This window comes from Trachurus japonicus, chromosome 7 (assembly GCF_045865225.1).
Source record: "Trachurus japonicus isolate A0001 chromosome 7, Traja_1.0".
Taxonomy (NCBI): domain Eukaryota; kingdom Metazoa; phylum Chordata; class Actinopteri; order Carangiformes; family Carangidae; genus Trachurus; species Trachurus japonicus.
The window spans coordinates 31,171,842-31,192,494 of NC_140913.1; the positions used below are offsets into that span (position 1 = coordinate 31,171,842).

Consider the following 20,653-nt stretch of genomic DNA (forward strand, 5'->3'; position numbering starts at 1 on the left):
AGCCCAACAACCCTCGGCACCCCAATTTCGCGGGAAACCCGCGGACCTGGCAACCCGGACACTGCGTCCAAACGGAAGTTAAGGTCGTTGCTTCCGACCAGACCACTTCCTCCACCGAAAAACTAAACAACAAAACCACAGTGGAGGGTTTTCTTTAAATTAAAATGTCGGTCTGCTGTGTGTCCGGCTGCAAAAATCAATGTTCTCCAAACAGCCAACTCAAGTTTTACCGGATACCGATTAACGCCAAGCGGAGGAAGTTATGGATACACGCGCTCCGACAAGTGAACGGGAGTACGGAGAGACTCAGTGGACATGCTCGTATCTGTGGAGCTCACTTTATATCAGGTACGATAACAAAACAAACAAACAAACAAAAAAAAACATGTTACAGCAGACAATAGACTCACTGTAAGTCATGTTTCACCGCAGCTGGTTGAAAACACGTGTGTGTGTGTGTGTGTGTGTGTGTGTGTGTTTGTTTGTTTTTGCAGGGGAGGTGTCCATGGATCGCAACAGTCCTGACTTTGTCCCTTCTGTGTTTACAAGCAAGACCCCCAAGAAAAAAGTCTATAGGTAAGTTAGTAAAGTTAAGATAAGTACACAAACAGACATAAAAACACATGACCTGCATTCATAATGTGGTGTAAAAGTACAAAAATATGGTAGGCTAATACCATATTGTGTCCTGACTTGAATATTTAAAAACAATGCGGACTGGGTGATTTTTACTTGAAACTGGGACTAACTTTAATTAATCAACCACTGCATAGTTTGTGAACTGTTAAACCCCATAAACAGCTTCTTTACATGGGCGTGTGGGGTCTGAATGAGCACCTTTAACATAATGGTTCACTCAAGTGAAATTGTGCAATACAATAATAGGCTACATGTGCAATACTGTATAGAATCTTTTAATTTATGAATGACAGTTGTCTGCCCTAATGTTTTTAATGTCTAATTTATGTCTTTTTAGTCTTAATTTTAATGCATCCTACAGTGTAGTCCTCATAATTTTGTTTGTAGGCGTCTGTACAATGAAAATAAAGTCCTATCTATCTATCTATCTATCTATCTATCTATCTATCTAAAACTGGCTACTACAATAGTCATGCTGGTAGGAGTAAAAGTGGGGCTCTTGTTTTGGTCAGGCAACAAACGTATTTGTTGGATATTGATCTGAAGTAAGTGCATCTGTTATCAAATATATGCTGTCAAGTAAAACGTGCAGTTTTTTTTAGTATAAAGCAGCAGAAAATCTATAACTGCACTGACTACAACATTGAATAAATATAATTGGATAATTCCCAGCACTGGTATGTATCATAAGTGTCGTATAGTCCCAGTAATACACAATAGCTACAAACTCAGACTGACACAATCTTCCGCTTTCATGCAGGTATGACTTCAAACCAAAATTGGCACTTTATCATTTTGTGTTTTTGCTTAGACCTTTGTCCTTGTGCATGTGGCTGTTGAGCTCATTAACCTTTAGGACACAACTTCAAGATGATTAATTGAGTTGTCAGTCGGAAAATGAAATATTTTGACGAACAATTTGTAATTTCAGTCCATTTTTCAAGCAGCTCTGGTTTCAGATTTTCAGATGCGGACATTGCTCCTTTTTGAAACTTGTAAACATTGTTATTATTATTAACAAGTTGTGTATTTTAAATGTAATTACATTTGTGCCATTGTAAACACTAAATCGGTAAATCTATGTATTAATAATTATAAGGTAACAGATTCAATAGCTGTTACAGCCACTGCAGTTTTCCACTTTGACAAGAAGGTAGATGCATGTGACGCATTGACTTTGTATTCATATTTTATTTTTCACAATTTATTTTCAAAGATTATTTGGCTATAGAAAAAGACGCCGCCGTAAAACCAATATGGACACAAAAGAAACACAGGCATCAGAAGAAACACAGGCATCAACCCCCGCAGAGCCAAAGGTAGCTGCTGTGACTTTATCCTAATTTTTATATTTTATTATGTGTTATTAATGCGTTGAGAGGACGGGTAAGAAAAAGTGGACATCCTGTTTATGTTAATCACTTGTCTCTGCTAGATTATTATCACTGTAGTGTGTAGAAGTGTTTTTTCCTGCTTCTCCACAATCACATCTCCTGCATGTGTTTTCTAGGAAGAGGAGGAAACATTGACTACTAAAGAGCCTGAGGAAGAAGCTATAACCGCACCAACCACACCGGAAACAAAATCCAGCCCAAACAAGCCATTGCAATCTCTGAAGTTACCAGCAGGCATCTCAAAACTACACAAACTGAGTCCCGTTGTGCAAATAAAACGTCTACATTTACCGGCGGGCCAATATCACCTGGACCTCAGCGATCATAACTCAACCAGCGTCGAAGATGATAACGAACAGCAGTCTTCTGTCTGTGAAAGTTGCGGGAAGCAACTCACAACTCAGGCCGATTTTAACGAGCACCAGTGTTATGAAAAAGCCGCCGACGCCGCCGACGATGAGCCCTTCCTTCCCTGCAACATGTGCGATAAATTTTTCACCACGAGTCACAACCTCAAGCGTCACAAGCTGCTGCACGTCAGGGACGGCAGGAAGTGCGGTAAGTGCGGCGTCCTGTTCTGTCGACGTCACAAACACGTCTTGTTCGTGCCCCAGGCCGAGCCGACGATCCAGTACGAGCAGGATTCCTCTGCGGACGAGCTGCAGGATGAAGCCGAAGCCGAAGCCATCAGCGTCGTGATGCCAGAAAAGATTTCGCTGCAGGAGTCGGAGCAAATGGAGACCAACGACGATGATGTTGAATGCAGCGTGATGGAAATGCCTGTACTGGAAACTACTGAGCCTGCGCTTCCTCCAAACCATCCACCTTTATCTATTCTCTTCGCCGGCCCGCTGCCGCACCCAGAAACCATAATATTACAACAGAATGCTATACCTCTGTTTCATAAACCTCTGCTGCTCACACGCCCGCCTGTGACCTTCACCGTGCCCGAACCGCCGCCGGATATAGAGCTCCCATCAGCGCTGAAACTCTTCTCTCCAAAGTTCCTCACATCAGCGCTGCTCCAAGTCAAAAGAAATTACGAATACATTCTAAGCAAGGGGGTTAAGGAGGTTCCCAGAGTGAAGGAGGAGCCGTGCGAGCTTCCAGTGGTCGCTCCACCGCCCGAGCAGAGCGTCGTCGCACGTGACCAGAGCCCTCCTCCTCCTCCTCCTCCTCCTCCTCTTCCTCCTCCTCCTCCTCCTCCGCATGAGCAGAACTTTGTTGCAGATGAGCAAATCGTTGAGAAGGTTAAAAAGGAAAGGACGGCTTATGATCTGGAGTTTGAGGTCTGATCCAGAATGAATGTACAGTAGAGAAATGTCTATTTTCCTACATTTAGAAACGGGCGTCGAACTTTTTTATATACTTTAAAGGAGAATTACGGTCCTTTTTGACCCCTAAATCATTGTCCTGATGGTCACCCAGTGTTATGGAGCAAAAAACGCGACTAAAATTGATGCAGGCAAACCGGAGTTACACCATGGCTACCCGGCGCTAGGGATAGCCACAACGCTAACCTATGGGGGCAATTCTTTCAACCACAACAAACACTCAAAAAACAATCAAATATCTATGGTACATGACTGGAATCCTTAGAGACACCACTGAACTCATAGTGTGTACAGTATAAACAGTATAAACTTTGTGTTTTTGCATGTAGCCACTCACCTCAGATAGCCGAACTCTGAAACATCCTGGAAAGACATTACTATCCGATCGCAGAGCGCCTGCTCTCCCCGCCACAGAAACAAACACTTTTTCCTTGTTCTGATGATTTTCTTTTACAAAAATAACCGGTGGAGCAGTGCAGTGGTAATGTCCAAAATATCTCTGATCTTTTATTTTTGTAAAGAAATCATCACAACAAGGAAAAAGTGTTTGTTTCTGTGGCGGGGAGAGCAGGCGCTCTGTGATCGGATAGTAATGTCTTTCCAGGATGTTTCAGAGTTCGGCTATCTATCTGAGGTGAGTGGCTACATGCAAAAACACAAAGTTTATACTGTTTATACTGTACACTATATGAGTTCAGTGGTGTCTCTAAGGATTCCAGTCATGTACCATAGATATTTGATTGTTTTTTGAGTGTTTGTTGTGGTTGAAAGAATTGCCCCCATAGGTTAGCGTTGTGGCTATCGCTAGCGCCGGGTAGCCATGGTGTAACTCTGGTTTGCCTGCATCAATTTTAGTCGCGTTTTTTGCTCCAACCAACACTGGGTGACCATCAGGACAACGATTTAGGGGTCAAAAATGACCGGAATTCTCCTTTAACTACGGTTCAACCTTCATCTTCACCTTAATCTGCCTCAGTTGTAATGTTTCTTATTCTACTGTTACTGTAACCAAGACGTAGACTTGGCGTCGTAAAGCTATTAAGCTATTCTGTCAAACATGTCGGAGTGTTTGGTAGACATTACAACTAAAACTGTTCTGTTATAGTTTTGCGTTTTAAGTATTCATGTTGTGTTTAGAGCTCCTTTGACTTATGTATCTTTGAATGTATTACTACCTCTTACTACCTGTTTGGACGTTAGCCCCAGACTTTGCTCATAACACTCATATATTTTAGTGCAAGTCACTGAACTGCTGCTATATATTTTTTTTTTTTACTCGGTGAAAGCTGTCTGGTTGCGATGCTGTCACATCTTAATCACATAGAAGGTGGAATTTGTTTTACCACCACAGTCTGGATATTTTGTGCTGCAGGCTAAATTCTGTACTCGGAAATCGTGCTATAAAATAGGAGTGATATTTCTAACACCTTTACCCAACATCCTACTTGGTAATAATTATCACAAATGCAGTAAAACTTTATATTCCTAAATCTTTATTAAAACGTTGCAAGTGAGGTGGTCAAACTGGGAGATTAAACTACTGAACTGTGGTTAAGATTTTGTACCCAAGATTAACATTGATGCATGGGAGACCAAATATATTGCATTAGGTTCACAGTACTTTGTGCACCAGGTTTAAAAGTAGCTATTAACATTTAAAAAAACTGTGTTTTTTTTTATGATACTTTATATGAGTTTTAATCATTCCAGTCAATGGATGTCTATTTTATTGCTCACATATTTTCTCTGCCTTGTGCTGTAACCACAGAAGACTAACATTAAAGCTTTTTTTTTTTCTTTTTTTAAGAGGATAAAACCACAAATGACAGGCCTATGTTGTTGCTCATTTTCCTTCTGCCGAGCTGAAGTAGATGCACTGCAGATGACCCCTATAACTGACTTATTACTGAGTGGTTACATTAGAAGATGTTATTTAAGTGCATTTAAACCTGATTGTGGCTGGTTTTTCAACTGGACAAAGGAAATAAAAGATAGAAACGATGAACTGTGAAGTGTGTCTAAATGAAATATAGTCTCTGTAGGCTACATAACCATGTTTGCAGAGATAAAATAGCTACAGCTGGAAATAGCTTGTTGTTACAAGGTTTGTCCTGATGGTGGCACTAGAGCGGTTTTGTTAAATTGACCTAAAAATGTCTGCTTGCTTTTCTTGGACCGACCTTTTTCCTTATTGTGTCATATTGCATTAAAGTGGCAGCTTGTTTTGTGAGCTCCAATACAATCCCATTACAGAGAAGAAGACCACGGTGCAGTAGCACTCAGGCCTCATGCCTTCATTCACTGAGCCTTTTTGTCACTATATAATTGTGGTCAGAAGTGAAAGCACAATACAGTCTAGTTGAAGCTCATTTATGACACATTTTTATGGTTATAATGTCCAGACTGTTTATTTTAGACTAACCTTTTTGTCATATTTTATGTTTAACATTATTATTACTCATTGGTCTATTTTAAATTTGCATTTAACACCTTCAAACTTGACAAATGGTGTAACCTGATGGGCAAATGGCTCTTAGTTACAGCTGCATACATCCTGATTCATTAGAAAGAGAAATGTGAAATTCATGACCCATAATCAACTGATTAAAACACCCATTAAAGAGCATGTTAATGTTCCCAAATAAGAACGAGCAATCAACCTGGAAGAGATTTCTCCACAACATTAACAACAACAACAACAATACAAGCAATCAATATGCAATTGTGCAAATACACAGCAACCCCTGGCAGAGCTGCATACTGACAGGATGAAAACAGAAGCTGAAAGCCACATGGCCAAAGAGGCCGGTGTCCATATGTTAAAATAATTATTAAATTTAGATTAGACAAGTTCAATGTCTGTATGCTTTGTATGCTTGGAGCCAAAATCTGGCTTCGGCCTATATTGTTTTTATGTTTCTGCAGCTGGACTCATTGAAAACCTTTGAGATATGAATATTTCTGTCTCTTAAATGTTGATTTTTGGATACAATTCTTGACCAAGAGGAAAAATGTAGGTCAAGTGCGTTTTGATTTTATTGCTCATTTCCTAGACTGTGACCTCTTGTGCCACATCTCCGAGCCAGTTGAGAGTTCACTGTCCCCAGTCCGAGTCCATCTGATCTGCACACTGTAGCCTACACATCCCTCCGGACGGTGGGCGCGGATTCGTCTGTGATTGGTCTTTGCGGCCGTCACTCAAAGCCGAGGGAGTCGCTGATTGGCCGAAGCTCTCGGATCCGCGCAGCAGATTGGCTGAGGCGTCTACGCGTGGCATTCCAGATGACAGGCAAGTGGTGCTGATGCTGTGACAATGGGAGTCATCCAGATAAGCATCATCTGGACCGAGTGCGCTTAAAGCACAGCAGCAGCAGCAGCGGAGGAGGAGGAGGAGCAGCAGCTTCACTGATCGTAAAGCGGACGGTGGGGAAAGGAAAGCAGCTGGGTGTAGAGACACAGACACGGGGAGGAGGAGGCTCCAGCTGCTGCTCTGAAAGGGTAAGTTCTCCCCCGGAAAACAAAATGACATGCCCGAGGTGTCCGGTTGGCTGGTTGGTTGGTTGGTTAGCTGTCTCTCTCTCTGAGTGGGGGCTGGGGGGATCAGCAGCGCTCAAGTACGTTGGCATTGGCAAAGCAAGACCGTGATGATTATACCGGCGGCTAGGTGAAGCAAGGTTAGCAAATCTGTAGCAGCTTTCCTGCAGGAATAGGCTACAAGACGCTTTGCTTTGTGTCAAGTCGCATACATGCAGGATATAACAGTATTAGCTAGTATATAATACATATGCAGCGCTTGTAAACCAGCTGTGAGTCAACTCATCCCCTTGGTCGACTGCATTGCGGAGATAAGTGTGTGTTCAACAACACAGCAACACACACAAGCGCTCACAAGGTCCTGTGCAGGCTTCTTTTTTTATTATTTAATTCAGCATGTTATCTTGAGATTTCAGTCAAAATGTCTAATTCCTGTGGATCACATTTTAATGCAAATGTACAAAGAAATGCAAATATAAACATGAAACTATAAGATGCAAATCCAAAACCTGCACACAAAAACATAGGCTAGTTATCAACATGATTATCAGTGAAACTATAGCCACTGCATGGATTTGCACAGATTTGTAGTGAATTTGCTATGCATGCTGGGATTTGAAGTTTAAAGTGGTGTGCATCAGTGAGCAGTCCATGCACGCTTGCCTGCAGGCTTGCATATGTGTGCATTAGCGCAGTGCACATACAATATGTTGTAGGTTTTTAAACTGTGTTAACCAAGAGGTTTTTTTCTTTTTTTGCTGCTGCTGCTGCTGTAACAATGCAGTGTTTGGCTTTTTCTCTGCTTTTTTTTTTTTTTTTTTTTTTAAAGTCCAGTGATGGGAGCACTCAGCCGACAGAAGTTTTTCCAGGAGCTTGCTCATGGCTGCCTGCTGCCTACGGCTCAGCAGGGCCTCGAGCAGGTCTGGCAGCTGCTGGTTATTTGCCTGCTGTGTCGGCTTCTCTGGATGTTAGGTGAGAGAGTCCGGATGTTTTTTGTGCCCAGTCAGTGTTAATTCACCTCAGTCATCCATTGCTGTGTCATCACAATCACCTTCATGTGCTGTTTTCAGGCCTCCCGTCCTTCGTGAAGCACCTGGGCACCGTGGCCGGAGGTTTCTACACCCTCTACCTGTTCTTCGAGCTTCACATGATCTGGGTGGTGCTGCTCAGCCTTCTCTGCTACCTCTTCCTCTTCCTGTGCCGCCACTCCACCATCCGAGGCACCTTCCTCTCCATCACCGTGCTCATCTACCTGCTGTTGGGGTAAGAGAGCGGCGAGAGCTCCTCTTACTTTGATACCTGACAACTCAGCGGTGCATACTGTACATATCAAGTGTTCTGTTTTTGGAGAGGACAGCGCTTCAAAGCCGCTGCTGGGATGATGACTTTTTATTTAAAACGAGAACTACATTTGCACTCACTGAGGTTTTTTCTATTCTGGTTGTTTTCAGAGAGCTGCACATGATGGACACGACCAACTGGCACAAGATGAGAGGTGGGCAAGGCGCCGTCTTGTAGATGGATACAGACAATTAACATAGCAGATCAATCGTGTTTTTAAATGCTGCTGCTGTCGTCCAGGTTCACAGATGGTGGTTGCCATGAAAGCCATCTCTCTGGCCTTTGATTTGGACAGAGGGGTTGTGACCAACGTGCCGTCGCCCATCGAGTTCATGGGCTACATCTACTTCGTGGGCACAGTCATCTTTGGCCCCTGGATCAGCTTCAACAGCTACAAAGAAGCTCTGGAGGGACGTAAGATGGTGAGTGTGATACAGCATCTCTTACAGTTGGTGGGGTGAGGCTTATTTAAAAGATTTAGGGGCAGTGCGTGGCGCAGTGGTTAAGGCGGCCGCCCCGTGTAGAGGCTACAGTCCTCAACGCAGGCGTCCCCGGTTCGAATCGAAAAAAAGGCAAAAAAATATACTTAAAAAAAAGATCTATCCCAACTCTAGCTGCTTAATGTTTAAAGGGATAGTTCAACATTTTGGCAAATTGGCCCATTGCTATAATCCCTATAGTTTTACGAGTAGGTTCATTACCTTTAATTGTCGGTGCAAGCTATTTTTAGAATGGCGGTGCAGAGCCGCTACGTTACGGAGGCTAATGGGATTTCTTGGTTTCCCTCATCAAACTCATCAAATACACAATCCAACAACTCCAAAACGCTCTGGTGGACAAGCTGTGATCTGCACATTCACCACGCTATGAGATAATAACGGAACGTTACCAGACAGAGTTGTTTTAGAGGTAAATGCAGAGACTGCTTGATAAAAGGCAATGAGCATCCGTGGTTTTGCATGAATTTCCCTCTAAAACAACTCTGTCTGGTAACGTTCTGTTATTATCTCATAGCGTGGTGAATGTGCAGGTCACAGCTTGTCCACCAGAGCGTTTTGGAGTTGTTGGATTGTGTATTTGATGAGTTTGATGAGAAAAAAAACCAAGAAATCCCTTGAGCCTCCGTAGCGTAGCTCTGAGCAGCTTGCGTCTCTGCTCCGCCGTTCTAAAAATAACTTGCACCGACAATTAAAGGTAACAAACCTACTGCTATGACTATAGGGATTATGGCAATGGGCCAATTTGCAAAAATGTTGAGCTATCCCTTTAAATCTTTGGCCTCTTCTTTTCCCCCTTTTCCTCAGAACCTTTCGTGGTTTTTCAAAGTCTCGGTGAGCTGGGTGAAGAGCCAGGTGTGCCTTGTTGTTTCCAACTGCGTGGCTCCATACCTCTTCCCTTATTTCATACCTGTCTACGGAGACAAGCTGCTACGAAGGTGAGTGGAGCATAAAGTCAAAATCTCTGTCTACTTCTGGATTTCTTGTTTTTTTTTTGCTTGTTTGTTTGTTTGTTTGTTTTCTAATCACTTATGGATCTGTCTTTGTTCGCAGCAAAAAGAGGAGGAAGATCAGGTAATCAATCGTCCACCTCAGTGACTCCAAACGTTGTAAACATGCTCTCCTCCTTGTATTTTGTTCTTCTTTCACAGCATGCTTATCATCTGCTCACCATTTGTGCTTCACCTTTTTTTTTTTATACCTTGCCTGCATGTATCCACCTCCCCCCACCTCTCTGTGTGCAGAAACATGTGTTCCCGGACACCTGTCTCTCCCCCTGCTCATTCCCCACACCTGTCTCATGCACCATCGTGACAACCGTGGTGAGATGTTACGTGCAGTATAGATCATCTCATGGCAAGTCGATAAAAGATTGCATAACTGTCGCTAACATTAACTGTTACAACCCCTCTCTTTATTCTACTGCGTCTCAGAGGCACGCTGCCAAAGTATGTCATTTTTATTTTATTGAATAATTCAATCATTAAGTTTGAATTTACATGAAATGCAATGCAATTTAATATCTTGCCCTTTTTTTTCTTTTCTTCTTTTCTTTTCTTCTTTAATGGCCTTTTACATTAGGTGGTTGCTGGCGTATGAGAACACAATGTCTTTCCACTTCAGCAACTATTTTGTCGGTTACTTCAGCGAGACGACCGCCACTCTGGCTGGAGCGGGCTTCACCGAGGAGAAAGAAAACCTCAAATGGTCAGAACATAATGTGTAATATGAACATATAATGTGATTCTCTTTATTATCCACACGAGGTGAGACACTACAGGCAAAAACACTGTTTTTTCATGCACTGCCCATTTTGAGATTTTGGGCTATTTTTCTTCCTTAACATGTATTCTCTCAGAAAAGTCAAAAGAAATGGTAGAAAATCCACATTAAGGTGGTTATTTTACTTCATTTTGTCTCTTTTGTCAGTAGATTTCTCCTAAATTCGCCAAAAGTTATGATGCTACTGTGTCATGCTGTGCTGTGCTTGTTGTCTGACCCATGTCATGTCAGGTATCATTGTAAAGCTCTCTCTCTCCTGAACGATGATGTAGGCTCCAAAAATGGTCATTTCCTTTGTATCCGCAACCAATCGTAAAAGTACGATTTACATTAACAATCTATGGAATTTTACAGTACAAGTCTTTAAAGGCCGTTTTCTCAAAATGAGTTTTTCCTCAGACTTTGCGCTAGCAGCACTTACAGACACCAAACCTTCCAGTTTGATCCCTTTCTATATCCTGAAGGTTTTTACAGAGGGGTTTGTTGATACATCATTCACAGCCTGATTTATACAACACTTTATTCCTAAAAACATGGCAAAATTAGATTTTTTTTAGGGCTGGTGACAGTATTTTCTCATTTACAGAGTGATAAAAAGAGATATCCAAAACCCCCTCTGTAAAAACTTCTGACTCTAATATGTCAACAAAATAAAAGAAACATTTTGAAAGGGGCTTTATCAATTTTTCAGATTTTGGTTCTGGAAATGTATGCAAATTAGCTCATATTTCATCAGATATTGCCTCATTTACATATTTAAACATACAATTTGACAAAACTTGTAATACAAAAAATATTTGTCTTAATGTAAGTGATAAACTTGGGAAGTTATCTGTTATTTACATTTTTTTACCCTATTCACCTCTTGTCTTTTACCGCCCTTTTTGTTGTTGTTTTTTTTGCTCCATAGGGACATGACTGTGTCCAAGCCTCTGAATATCGAGTTCCCTCGGTCGATGGTGGAGGTGGTAACGTCATGGAATCTGCCCATGTCTCGCTTTCTGCACACCTGTGAGTTTTAACGCGCGGCGGCGACGGCAGCAGCAGCTGTTGTTGTTCTTGGTTCTCATTATGAATGGAATGATAATGGCTCATTTAAAGAGACACTCATGCAAGCTGATGCCCCCCCCCCCCATTCATCCCCCCACAGATGTTTTTAAGAGCGCTCTCAAATTTGGGACATTCTCTGCCATCATGGTGACATACACAGCCAGCGCCCTTCTGCACGTGAGTACCATTACCAAAGCAATTACGCTATGTGTCAACAAGTGGATTGTATTTTAAATTCCAACTCCTGTGCATGTGTGTGTGTGTTTCTGTGTTTGGTAGGGTCTGAGTTTTCATCTGGGCGCAGTGCTGATATCTCTGGGCTTCATCACGTACATCGAGCACGGTAAGAGTCGACCTAATGTTGTCTCTTTGTCACATTAGAACCTTTCCATTTAGAGAAAGTGCTTGGCTTTGCAGTAACGGTTAATTGCACGCTGTTTGTGTTCACCGCAGTATACTTGTAATTTATCTCCCAGGGTTGTTGGAGAAGAGCTTTACCTCCAGCTTCATTTTAATGCTTTGGTCTTGGTTTTGTGTTTGTGTTGTTGTTGTTGTTGTTGTTGTAGTGTTGCGGAAGAGGCTCGCAGCCATTTTCAATGCCTGTGTGCTGTCAAAGAAATGTCCGCCAAACTGCACTCACAAGAACAAAAAGGTAAAAATGCGCCTTTCTCTTCCTTCTCTAGCTAAAGAAGGTATTTTATTACCAGCCGTTTATCATTAGTGATTGGCTCTTCAGGTTTGCATGAATGAATAGAGTTTGACATTTATTTGTATATGCGCTTAGTCATTTCTTTGCAGAGGCTTTAATGTGAAGATCAATACCACTCTCAGGTCTGAATACCAAATACAAAGCCATGGTGATTAGCTTATCTTATCTTAGCATGGTATAAAAACTAAGAGAAGGAAATAATCTGGTTTTGTCAGAAATTAACAAAAAGAAAAATGGCGTCCAGCACCTGTCACTATAAATATATATTGTTTGTTTAATTCATCCAAATGTTATGTGACATTGTTATATGACATGGTTATGCACCGGACTATTTCTTGGCAGGCTGCAGTGGCATTTGGATTTTACTACCTTTGGCTTTAGCCAAACTAGCTGTTTCCCCTTTTGCCTCCAGACTTTATGCTAAGCTAATCAACTGCCAACTGGGTTTAGCCTCATATTTAGATTTATTTGTTTTGTTTTGTTTTGTTTTAACACATGTTCAACCACAAAGCACAAATAGAAATCTCAGTTGTGACCACAGGACTCTGGTGTTTTTTTTCTATATATCCTGGTTTTCTTCCAACTATTTTATTTGTGCCAATGGTCACTCCACTGGCATTGCTGGCACTTGGTGTCAGAGCAGGAGGTGCTCAAAGGGGGGCTACCTAGTAGATCTTCTGGCCTAGTTAACATTCAGGAAAAAAATGGGCTTTCTATTTTTACCCTCCACTTGATGGAAATGAAAATGATGCCCCCTCATAATGTCTAATGGAAAGCCAAACCTTAACCCCAAATGAAACCATCAAAGATATATGGTTAATAACTATAAAGCAGTGTGGACCTTTTATTTTTTGCATTATTGCCTTTATTTGATGGTCAGCAGTGGAAAACTGGAGATAAGATATAAACAAATGGGCCTTAACTATTCAGCCACGAGAGCAGTCACAGGACTTCAGGTTTTTCGATGCCAGAATTAAATACATCTGCTGCTGCTATTGAAATACAGCTGCTCCCGTGAATCAATTGATATAGTTAAGGAGTTTACTGGCAAGATGCCCGGCAAAAATCCCTCATGTTGTATTGGTTCCGCACATCAGGAGCTGCAGGGAGGGGAAACAATGATTTATGTGAAGGAGAAGCGGCCTCTACGGACTGGACAACATAGATCCTATTGTTCTCATCACTGTTTAGGCATTGATCCGTTAAAGCCTCTGAAAATAATGGGGTTTGAAGTATTTCTCGGTAACATTAGCGATTAAAGATTACAAAATTGCATTACAGAATGTACAACAATAAAAGTCAAACTTTGGACTTAAGGGTATTATTTACCATTTATTGCTTAACAGTCAAGCACTTGTTTCATTAAGACTTGTGCAAGAAATCATCAGGAGATTTTCAGGCCCTGCACAGACTGCAAAACAATAACTAACTGAATTTCTTGTTTTTCCAATACGTGATGCTTTTGTCTCTCCCTCTGCAGGTGTTATGGGTATACATCATTAACATTGCATTTAGCGCCTTGGCAATAATCCACCTGACGTACCTGGGCTCTGTGTTCAACTCCAGTGTGGACTATATGGAGGAGGATGAGGTGAGATGAGATAAAACCGTATTGATCCCCAGAGAGGAAGCTCACATTGCAGCAGTGAAAACAACAGTCGGAAACATATAAAAGAACTACAGAGTATAATAAATATAACAAAACAGAGACGCAAGTAAATGCAATTGAGATTATTATTACAATGCATATACTGTGCGTGTATATATGCGCAGAAATAAAGAGTCTAGTGTTGTGTTATAGAAGCAGAACAGAAATATAACTTAAAGGATAATTACCGTTTTTTACAATCTGGAACTTATTTCTAGCATAAAACACGATCATTACTCACCCAGATAACTTTGGTGTCATTACAAGTTGTTCCGACGAAATTAGCTCCAGCCGAGAGCCGCGTATATCCGTATAATGGAGTCTACAGGGCAGCAGAATGCAGCCTCTAAATAACACATTATCTGCAGAGAAACTTGTTCATTTCACCGATATTTAGTTCTGATAGGCTAGTGCTATTCCCCTCTGAGTCCGGGGTTAGCTGTTATCAACATCCGGGGTCTGTAGGTTGACCTACTGACCTCTGATCTGGATGATGTCATCTCCGAGCGCTGCCCGGCTCATTCTGATAATAATCATTCCGCTTCGGCATTCGGGTCCATTTTTATCTCAACTAGCCGGAGCTTTAGTGAGTCCAGGTTGAGGAGAGGAAGCCTGTGGAAGCTGAACTTCATCCAGCTGCTCATTTTGTTCTGACAAGTCGGAAACACGCAGAAACGAACCGTAGCATTAGCGGTAGCAACAAGCCGCGCAGCACCGCGGTCAGAGATGACATCATCCAGGTCAGAGGTCAGTAGGTCAACCTACAGACCTCGGATGTTGATAACAGCTAACCCCGGACTCAGAGGGGAATAGCACTAGCCTATCAGAACTAAATATTGGTGAAATGAAGGAGTTTCGTGGCAGATAATGTGTTATTTAGAGGCTGCATTCTGCTGCCCTGTAGACTCACATTATACGGATATACGCGGCTCTCGGCTGGAGCTAATTTCATCGGAACGACTTGTAATGACACCAAAGTTATCTGGGTGAGTAAATGATCATATTTTATGCTAGAAATAAGGTCCAGATTGTAAAAAAAACTGTAATTATCCTTTAACATGTGAAAGACTTTACAAAAATATAACTTAAGCCAAAAGAGAAACGTCTACTGTAACCTAATCTTTAAATTTGTTCATACAATAATAAATAATGAATGATGCTTTTATGAAGGTAATAAATAATATTTTTTGCACCGTCCTGCTGCCCCCTACTGTACAGGACGATGTCACCCATCACACCATTCAGAAGTGGTCGGAGCTGAGCTGGACGAGCCACTGGGTCGCGTTCGGGTGCTGGATATTGTACCGGCTCATCCTCTAATGACGAGAGACAGAGCGAAGAAGAAGAAGAAGAAGAAGGAGAAGAAGGAAGCAATAACGACGACAGATGTAAGGCCGGTTCTCCACTTCTGCACTGTGACTTTATTCTGCATCAGACCGAAGAGAACAGATTCACAACAACAACAACTACAACACACAACAGGCCAACATGCAGTGTTCAGGTTGCGCTGCGTGTCGGCTCGGTGATCTATTATTCCAAACCTGCTGGGGACTAGTTTTGATATCCATGAAATGATAACTCCTCCACTCCTCCCTCCTTTCCCTCCCTTTCCCTCCCTCCCTCCTTTCCCTCCCCCACCGTATCGCATCCTTTATATCTGAGCTGCCGTCGTCGAGCCCTCATGTTGTGACAGCAGTTACCGATGTCTCACTGTGAGTCACAATCAATACCTATCAGCGTGGTGGAGAGATCGGCTGCTCCTTTTCCGTGGACACATGATAGAGCCCATTATCTAGGTTTCACCATCGACTGCAGACGGCAGATGTCCTCCAGATGTGTTTTGTTTTTTTCCTCTCCCCCTCTCTTCACCTCAAGGGTTTTTTACAATTGTATTTTTAGGTCGGCGGCGGGGATAAAAACTGGCGACATTCTTATAGTCAGCAATGAAAAAGACTAAAACCAACATTGCAGTAGGCTAGTGCGTGTCTCAATACTCAGCCCCGAGCCTATTCACTGTACTAAAAACAAAAGAAAGAAGGCAACACTGTAAAAAGTCAAAATCTTTTCAAGAATATTTGTCTTATTTCTTGTCAAAATGTCTCAATTTTAGTCAAAACTAATCTCTTTCCACTTAAAATAAGACTCATCACCTAAAAATTAACTTGTTTTTAGATCATTTTCACTTGTTTCAAACAAATTTTCAATTGAAATAAGTAGAATAATCTGCCAGTGAAAGCAGATTTTTTGTGCTTGTAATAAGAAAGAAAAACTTGCTCCACTATTAGATTTTTCTACTTATTTCAAGTGAAAATATGTTCGAAAGAAGTAAAAAGTGTCTAAAAAACAAGCTACTTTTTATGTGATGAGTCTTATTTTTAGTATAAATAGATTTGTTTTGACTAGAAATTACATTTTAACTAGAAATAAGACAAATATTCTTGGTAAGATTTTGAGTTTTTGCAGTGAAAATCATTTTCTCTGTATGTTTTGTTTTCCAGGCAGGCGTAAATAAATAGAGCATTTATTTACTGGGAACTATTTTCAATAGCAGATCAATACACACACGTTTGGCGCTATGTGGTGACTATTTATGGCGACAGAACAGAGAATGAGTAATTGACTCAAAATAAACTACACCGCCCATGTTCGCTGTAATGAAGGAACATGTCACCCAGCGCGCCACTGTGCACTCATTAATATGTTTTAGATAACAATGGAGGAAGAAATAAGCTATATTGAGCTCTGGTTACTGAGACAACAGTGTTTTTGTCTTTTCATGGGATATGTTGGCAATAAAAAAAAAATATATATATAGTATATATAGAGAGAGATAATAGAGCATGTGTAAGACAACAGACAAGAGAGTTTACTTTTAACTGAAAAGAGCACAGGTTATGGTTATTAGGCAGCAATTCTTAATCGTCGCTGACAATGATTTTCCCCCGTTTGTGAGTTTTAGATGAAGAAAATGAATCAGTTTAGAAATGAAACTTTTGTGGTGCAGTTTCATAATAGTGTTTGTATTTCATTTATTTGGATGATTTTCCTTCAAATCGAACTTTTGCTTTGCTTAGAGAAGGTCTTATTAGTTATTTGTGAACATTTGGGGGAAATAAAAAAACTCTTTCACTCTTTAGTATTAGGGTAAAAAACAAACAAAACAAAGGTTTAGAATCAGGGTATTACACATGTGTCACTGTAGAGCAAAAACTTTGAACTTAACTATTCCTATTTCATATTACAGAGTCGAGACGAGATCACACAGAACACTATATTAAATATTTATCCTCAAGTTCAGATTTTTCTTTATTACACTTCTGCTTTTAACGACGCGTTTATGTGATCGATGGTGATTGCCTGATGAAAGAACACGAGCGTCTGTATCAGATCGTGATCGCATTCAGTCTGAACTATCTTTGTTAAACCTGTAGAGCGTCAAAAGGATTCGCTTCTTGACTCAGAATTGGTGGTTTATTTTGTTGTTTTTTTAGAGTATAGAGCTTGAATGTTCGTTCATGCCCGACAGCAAGTGCTCAGTCTCTGCAGACCCAACTCCGCTCAATCTAATGAGTATTTTTTTTACTAGTCTGATATTTTACTTTTAAGCTTTTTTTTTCTCCCCCTGTAAATGTGAAGGCACTGATACACCTGTGATATTTTTATAAAATTTTACATGAAACCGGATTGTTGTTGTCTTTGTTTGATTCCAAGATGAGATGATAAGAGGCTTAACTCAGCTGTAAAATACACTAAGAACATTTTTTTTCATCCAATTTGTTTTTCTTCTCTTGGTTACATTGTCAGGCTTCATTATCCATGAAAATATTAGTTTTAATATTTTTGGTGTGGTTCCCTTGTCTTCAATTTAACCTTCCTCTTGTCAGCTTTCTGCTACCATCTCTTGTGTTAGGGTCGGTTTTGACCCGAGTCTTAAATCAGCTGTAAAACACACTAAAACAATTATTTATCATCCCATTTGTTTCTTTGTTTATCATCTCTTGGTTACGTTGTTCAGCGTCCTTATCCATGAAAAGGTTGGTTTTGCACTTATGATTTCAGTTTTAACTCTCATTATTGTTCTTATCGTTATAACTGGGTCAAAATTGACCCTAACGACACAAATGTCATAATTTTTTGGAGCATTTTAGAATTTTGTGAAAAAAAAAAAAAAGTTTTATTTTGTTTAAATTGAGGTTCCTGACAAAGTCACAAAGCCTTGATGCTATAAACAAATGTATGTGGTACTTTTATGCATTTAAAACCTAAAAACGGGTCACTTCATGGTGACCCGAACACAAGAGAAGCGTTAACACAGAAGTCAGAGACAGAACATGTGGGTTTGCTGTAAGAAATAGCTGTTTATTCGATTCATCATTATTTACAAGAAGGATGGTTGGACTGTTAGACAGCCAATCGTGGTGGTATGAAGGAGGAGGAGGAGGAGGAGGAGGGAGTGTTGGGGAAAGAAAGAGGGTAACAAACTGTTGTTTTTGCTCAAAGCAATGGTCCGGTTTAACCAGGAGTCTGTTTCTGAGCGAACAGTGAAGGGATAGAGGGATAGAGGGAGGGAGGAGGAGGAGAGGAGGGAGGAACAGAGGTCGAACAACAGATGGTGATGGATGGAGATCGTCGGGTTCACTTTCTGCCTCTGTGAGAGGTGAGCAGATGTTGTAGTGGAGGGGCTACACAACAGCCCCATGCAGTCTGCAGGCTCAGGAGGAAAAGAAGGGGAGGGAGGAGTAGAGGAGGGAGTGTAGAGGAGGGGAGAGGAAATCGCCCCCCCCCCTCCCCTCAGCCCTGTCTGCCCCGAGGACCCCCGTGTTTACGACGGCAGGACCCCAGCAGCGTCTCCAAAGCCATCTTCACAAACGCCTGGAAGTTATTGCTTCTCTCCCTTCGGCTGTCCTGCGAGGGGACGAGACACAGACAGATACCTTCACTGGGGACACAGCAGCAATCGACAGCAAAAACACCACTCCCACCCCCCAAAAAACACCCCACTGAGGGACCTGTCCTGCAGCATGGGTCACACTTTCAGCGCTCGAGCACAAAATCTGATGCTGTGTGTGTAAAACAACATGGGAAAAAAAGTCAGGGATCGTGTTTCCATTCATATAAATGCTTACCTCCTTGCTTCTTGTTATCATCTCCTTTCTGATCACCTTTCTTCGGCTGCTCTTTAGGACTCTGAGGTTGCTGGGAAAATAAAGTAAATAGTATATATTAAGTGTAAATAGTATATATTAAGGGAAACATTTACAGATTGAGATTTAAAAAAAGAAAAAAAAAGAAAATGAGTGCATTTTAGACCTGTAATGACTTTCCTACCTTGGTAGTTGACTTCTTGTCCGACTTATTACCTGGAAATAGTGGACATGTTCATGTGTAAGTTAAACATTTTACTCACTTTAAACACTGCATTGAACATGTTTTTTTTTGTCTCCCAAATTTTGTTAGAAATTACATTTTGTTTTAACACTACTCACCTTTCGTTCCTGGCATTTTGGCTGTAGTCCAGAGGCTGTGCTAGTTTCTGAGAATGCTGTGCTTAATCTCGTGTTCGACTCGGTCATTTATGGCCCGTGCTTGTGAATGGGTCCGTCACTGGGGCCCCTTCGAGAAAGAGCACGGCGAACAAGCAAAGAGCCCCGTCAGCTGAGCAGCACGCCCCGCAGCCCTGCAGGTCTTTGCTGAGCCAGGCGAAACCTCAGAGCTGACCTTGTAATACTGCCATTGTGAACCCACTGGAACTGTGTGTTCACCTATTGTCCATGACAAGAAAGCACTTCCATCATGTTACAGGCGAGGTGTAATGGTGTAATTCACTCCCTTTCTTTTTTTCATGTCAACTGGTTCATGGATAACGTTTCTTTTTTTTTTCACCCTCATTGGATGAAGGATTTTTATTCCTAATGGGAAGATTTTGTTGCTATACATGTGACAGTTAGTCTTCAGGGCAGTCAGTCAGCACTATAAGAGGAGATTATAGCCCGGATCATTATGTGATGCAGGATCATTATGCGATGCTCTAATCTGCATGCTGTGCAGTTTTCATTGTGTGGACTATAGTGAAGTATTGCTTTATGTCCCTTAAGGACCCTGTGGTCCCTTAAGAGATCACAATATGAATGTCAGAGGTAATCATGGTTTGCATGTATGTGGGAGAGAATAATTTATAATTTATCATATTGTTTTTTTAATCACATAATGATAATAACTTTATTGATATAGCACCTTTAAAAACACAAGTTTACAAAGTGCTTTACAAGTGACAAGGGCCATAAAACCATAAGAGAAGGACCGCCCAGGCAATACAGCAAGACAGGCAATACGATAACTATAACAACAAATTGAAACCAGGAGGATCAAATTAAAATGCAGGATGCAGTTAATTAGATAAAATAAAAAAATTAAAAAGGGGGGGTATGTGATAAAAGGAGATAAGATGAGATGATAAAAGAAAAGATCAGATAAAAGAGTTGAAACAGAAGAAGGTATAAAGTAAAACTAATAGCATCTGACTAAAACTGTGAGGTAGAGGATGACATCACATAAAAGCAAGTCTGTAATAGTGGGTTTTAAGAAGTGATTAAAAACCCATGAAGCCATGACGTTGGAAATAAACTTTTTCTTTTTTGTCCTGGTGGTCTGTTGAATAAAATAATGTGATTTACTGGATTAAACAGAAGCCTGAGTGTAAATTAAAACACAGTGAGTCATCATGT

At 41.1% G+C, this 20,653-nt stretch overlaps 3 protein-coding genes across 3 annotated transcripts; 2 read left to right on the plus strand and 1 right to left on the minus strand.

The window, feature by feature from the left end:
• Positions 1 to 6: 6 nt before the first annotated feature.
• LOC146985103 (uncharacterized) lies at positions 7 to 3,328 on the plus strand. Its single transcript, XM_085783236.1, has 4 exons — positions 7 to 348; positions 495 to 576; positions 1,856 to 1,958; positions 2,156 to 3,328. Exons 1-4 carry the CDS (start codon positions 165 to 167, stop codon positions 3,326 to 3,328), a joined length of 1,542 nt encoding a protein of 513 aa, XP_085639362.1. The 5' UTR covers positions 7 to 164.
• A 3,456-nt stretch (positions 3,329 to 6,784) lies between these two features.
• On the plus strand, positions 6,785 to 15,794 carry LOC146985104 (protein-serine O-palmitoleoyltransferase porcupine-like). The gene is made up of 14 exons (XM_085783158.1): positions 6,785 to 6,865; positions 7,731 to 7,873; positions 7,972 to 8,164; positions 8,353 to 8,396; positions 8,483 to 8,664; positions 9,547 to 9,677; positions 9,793 to 9,813; positions 10,321 to 10,446; positions 11,432 to 11,532; positions 11,672 to 11,748; positions 11,851 to 11,914; positions 12,138 to 12,223; positions 13,761 to 13,871; positions 15,147 to 15,794. The coding sequence occupies exons 2-14, from the start codon at positions 7,738 to 7,740 to the stop codon at positions 15,246 to 15,248; spliced, it is 1,374 nt and encodes a 457-aa protein (XP_085639284.1). The 5' UTR covers positions 6,785 to 6,865; positions 7,731 to 7,737; the 3' UTR covers positions 15,249 to 15,794.
• Positions 15,795 to 18,709: 2,915 nt separating this feature from the next.
• LOC146985105 (uncharacterized) lies at positions 18,710 to 19,572 on the minus strand. The gene is made up of 4 exons (XM_085783160.1): positions 19,415 to 19,572; positions 19,257 to 19,288; positions 19,055 to 19,124; positions 18,710 to 18,833 (listed from the first exon to the last, which is right to left on the minus strand). Exons 1-4 carry the CDS (start codon positions 19,499 to 19,501, stop codon positions 18,720 to 18,722), a joined length of 303 nt encoding a protein of 100 aa, XP_085639286.1. The 5' UTR covers positions 19,502 to 19,572; the 3' UTR covers positions 18,710 to 18,719.
• Between the last annotated feature and the right edge of the window lie 1,081 nt (positions 19,573 to 20,653).

Bases quoted from the DNA above. Each gene is read 5' to 3' on its own strand.
- LOC146985105 (XM_085783160.1), bottom strand. From the start codon at position 19,501: ATGACCGAGTCGAACACGAGATTAAGCACAGCATTCTCAGAAACTAGC. The intron at 19,289-19,414 runs GTGAGTAGTGTT...CACTATTTCCAG, and splicing joins CAAAATGCCAGGAACGAAAG to GTAATAAGTCGGACAAGAAG. The intron at 19,125-19,256 runs GTAGGAAAGTCA...TTATTTTCCCAG, and splicing joins ACAAGAAGTCAACTACCAAG to CAACCTCAGAGTCCTAAAGA.
- LOC146985103 (XM_085783236.1), top strand. From the start codon at position 165: ATGTCGGTCTGCTGTGTGTCCGGCTGCAAAAATCAATGTTCTCCAAAC. The intron at 349-494 runs GTACGATAACAA...TTGTTTTTGCAG, and splicing joins TGGAGCTCACTTTATATCAG to GGGAGGTGTCCATGGATCGC. The intron at 1,959-2,155 runs GTAGCTGCTGTG...TTCTAGGAAGAG, and splicing joins CAACCCCCGCAGAGCCAAAG to GAGGAAACATTGACTACTAA.
- LOC146985104 (XM_085783158.1), top strand. From the start codon at position 7,738: ATGGGAGCACTCAGCCGACAGAAGTTTTTCCAGGAGCTTGCTCATGGC. The intron at 7,874-7,971 runs GTGAGAGAGTCC...TGCTGTTTTCAG, and splicing joins TCGGCTTCTCTGGATGTTAG to GCCTCCCGTCCTTCGTGAAG. The intron at 10,447-11,431 runs GTCAGAACATAA...TTTGCTCCATAG, and splicing joins GAGAAAGAAAACCTCAAATG to GGACATGACTGTGTCCAAGC.